The 2,500-nt window shown below is 52.3% G+C and overlaps 1 protein-coding gene across 1 annotated transcript in view; it reads left to right on the forward strand.

The window, feature by feature from the left end:
• cpne4a (copine IVa) overlaps positions 1 to 2,500 on the forward strand; it is a 27,827-nt gene that overhangs the window by 16,059 nt on the left and 9,268 nt on the right. The window contains exon 9 of the mRNA XM_055163604.1: positions 1,807 to 1,866. Within this exon, the coding sequence (XP_055019579.1) occupies positions 1,807 to 1,866 (60 nt within the window). The remainder of the gene's footprint in view (positions 1 to 1,806; positions 1,867 to 2,500) is intronic.

Below are 2,500 nucleotides of genomic sequence, written 5' to 3' on the forward strand. Positions count from 1 at the left end.
AGGTCCTCTGTGTGTGTGTCAGGCTCTGTGTGTGTGTCAGGTCCCTCTGTGTGTGTGTCAGGTCCTTCTGTGTGTGTGTCAGGTTCTTCTGTTGTGTGTGTCAGGTCCTTCTGTGTGTGTGTGTCAGGTCCTTCTGTGTGTGTGTGTCAGGTCCTTCTGTGTGTGTCAGGTCCCTCTGTGTGTGTCAGGTTCTCTGTTGTGTCAGGTCTTCTGTGTGTGTGTGTCAGGTCCTCTGTGTGTGTGTGTTCAGGTCCTCTGTGTGTGTGTCAGGTCCTCTGTGTGTTGTCAGGTCCTCTGTGTGTGTGTCAGGTCCTTCTGTGTGTGTGTCAGGTCCTTCTGTGTGTGTGTCAGGTCCCTCTGTGTGTGTGTCAGGTCCCTCTGTGTGTGTGTCAGGTCCTCTGTGTGTGTGTCAGGTCCCTCTGTGTGTGTGTGTGTGTGTGTGTCAGGTCCTCTGCTGTGTGTGTCAGGTCCCTCTGTGTGTGTCAGGTCCCTCTGTGTGTGTGTCAGGTCCCTCTGTGTGTGTGTCAGGTCCCTCTGTGTGTGTTGTCAGGTCCCTCTGTGTGTGTGTCAGGTCCTTCTGTGTGTGTCCAGGTCCTCTGTGTGTGTGTCAGGTGTGTGTGTGTCAGGTCCTTCTGTGGTGTGTCAGGTCCTTCTGTGTGTGTGTGTGTCAGGTCCTTCTGTGTGTGTGTGTCAGGTCCTTCTGTGTGTGTGTGTCAGGTCCTTCTGTGTGTGTGTCAGGTCCTCTGTGTGTGTGTGTGTGTGTCAGGTCCTTCTGTGTGTGTGTCAGGTCCCTCTGTGTGTGTCAGGTCCTCTGTGTGTGTGTCAGGTCCTTCTGTGTGTGTGTCAGGTCCCTCTGTGTGGTGTCTGTGTGTGTGTCAGGTCCCTCTGTGTGTGTGTCAGGTCCTCTGTCAGGTGTGTGTGTGTCAGGTCCTCTGTGTGTGTGTCAGGTCCCTCTGTGTGTGTGTCAGGTCCTCTGTGTGTGTGTCAGGTCCTTCTGTGTGTGTCTGTGTGTGTGTCAGGTCCTTCTGTGTGTGTGTCAGGTCCTTCTGTGTGTGTGTCAGGTCCCTCTGTGTGTGTGTCAGGTCCCTCTGTGTGTGTGTCAGGTCCTTCTGTGTGTGTGTCAGGTCCTTCTGTGTGTGTGTCAGGTCCCTCTGTGTGTGTGTCAGGTCCCTCTGTGTGTGTGTCAGGTCCCTCTGTGTGTGTGTCAGGTCCTTCTGTGTGTGTGTCAGGTCCTTCTGTGTGTGTGTCAGGTCCCTTCTGTGTGTGTGTCAGGTCCTTCTGTGTGTGTGTGTCAGGTCCTTCTGTGTGTGTGTCAGGTCCTTCTGTGTGTGTGTCAGGTCCTTCTGTGTGTGTGTCAGGTCCTTCTGTGTGTGTGTCAGGTCCTTCTGTGTGTGTGTCAGGTCCTTCTGTGTGTGTGTCAGGTCCTTCTGTGTGTGTGTGTCAGGTCCTTCTGTGTGTGTGTCAGGTCCTCTGTGTGTGTGTCAGGTCCTTCTGTGTGTGTGTCAGGTCCTTCTGTGTGTGTGTCAGGTCCTTCTGTGTGTGTCAGGTCCTTCTGTGTGTGTCAGGTCCTTCTGTGTGTGTGTCAGGTCCTTCTGTGTGTGTGTCAGGTCCTTCTGTGTGTGTGTCAGGTCTCTTCACTTTTGCTGCTGTTTTTCAGTTACAGAAACTTGATGAACGAGACTTTAAGACAGGGACAGCACCTGACACACAGGAGGGCCCTGACACACACAGGAGGGCCCTGACACACAGGAGGGCCCTGACACACACAGGAAGGCCCTGACACACGTGTGTGTTTGTGTGTTTCAGGTGATTAAGATGCACTCGTTTGTGGATTACATCATGGGAGGCTGCCAGATCCAGTTCACGGTAAAACTCTCCTCCAGACCCGGTCCAGACCAGGTCCAGACCAGGTCCAGACTAGGTCCAGTCCAGGTCCAGACCAGGTCCAGACCAGGTCCAGTCCAGGTCCAGACCAGGTCCAGTCCAGGTCCAGTCCAGGTCCAGACCCGGTCCAGTCCAGGTCCAGTCCAGGTCCAGTCCAGGTCCAGTCCTGGTTCTGTTTGTGGTGTTGATCTTTTGTGACTCGTGTGTTTTATGGATGAAGTTTGAAACCTGCAGCTCCTCAGAATCACATGACGTCTCTCACAGACCTGGTCTAGACCTGGTTTAGTCCTGGTTTAGACCTGGTTTAGTTCTGGTTTAGACCTGGTTTAGTCCTGGTTTAGTTCTGGTTTAGTCCTGGTTTAGTTCTGGTTTAATCCTGGTTTAGTCCTGGTTTAGTCCTGGTTTAGTCCTGGTTTAGTCCTGGTTTAGACCTGGTTTAGTTCTGGTTTAATCCTGGTTTAGTCCTGGTTTAGTCCTGGTTTAGTTCTGGTTTAATCCTGGTTTAGTCCTGGTTTAGTTCTGGTTTAATCCTGGTTTAGTCCTGGTTTAGACCTGGTTTAGTTCTGGTTTAGACCCGGTTTAGACCTGGTTTAGACCTGGTTTAGTCCTGGTTTAG

This window comes from Boleophthalmus pectinirostris, unplaced genomic scaffold, assembly GCF_026225935.1.
Source record: "Boleophthalmus pectinirostris isolate CB_2022bp ecotype Guang Dong unplaced genomic scaffold, ASM2622593v1 HiC_scaffold_6, whole genome shotgun sequence".
Classification (NCBI taxonomy): domain Eukaryota; kingdom Metazoa; phylum Chordata; class Actinopteri; order Gobiiformes; family Gobiidae; genus Boleophthalmus; species Boleophthalmus pectinirostris.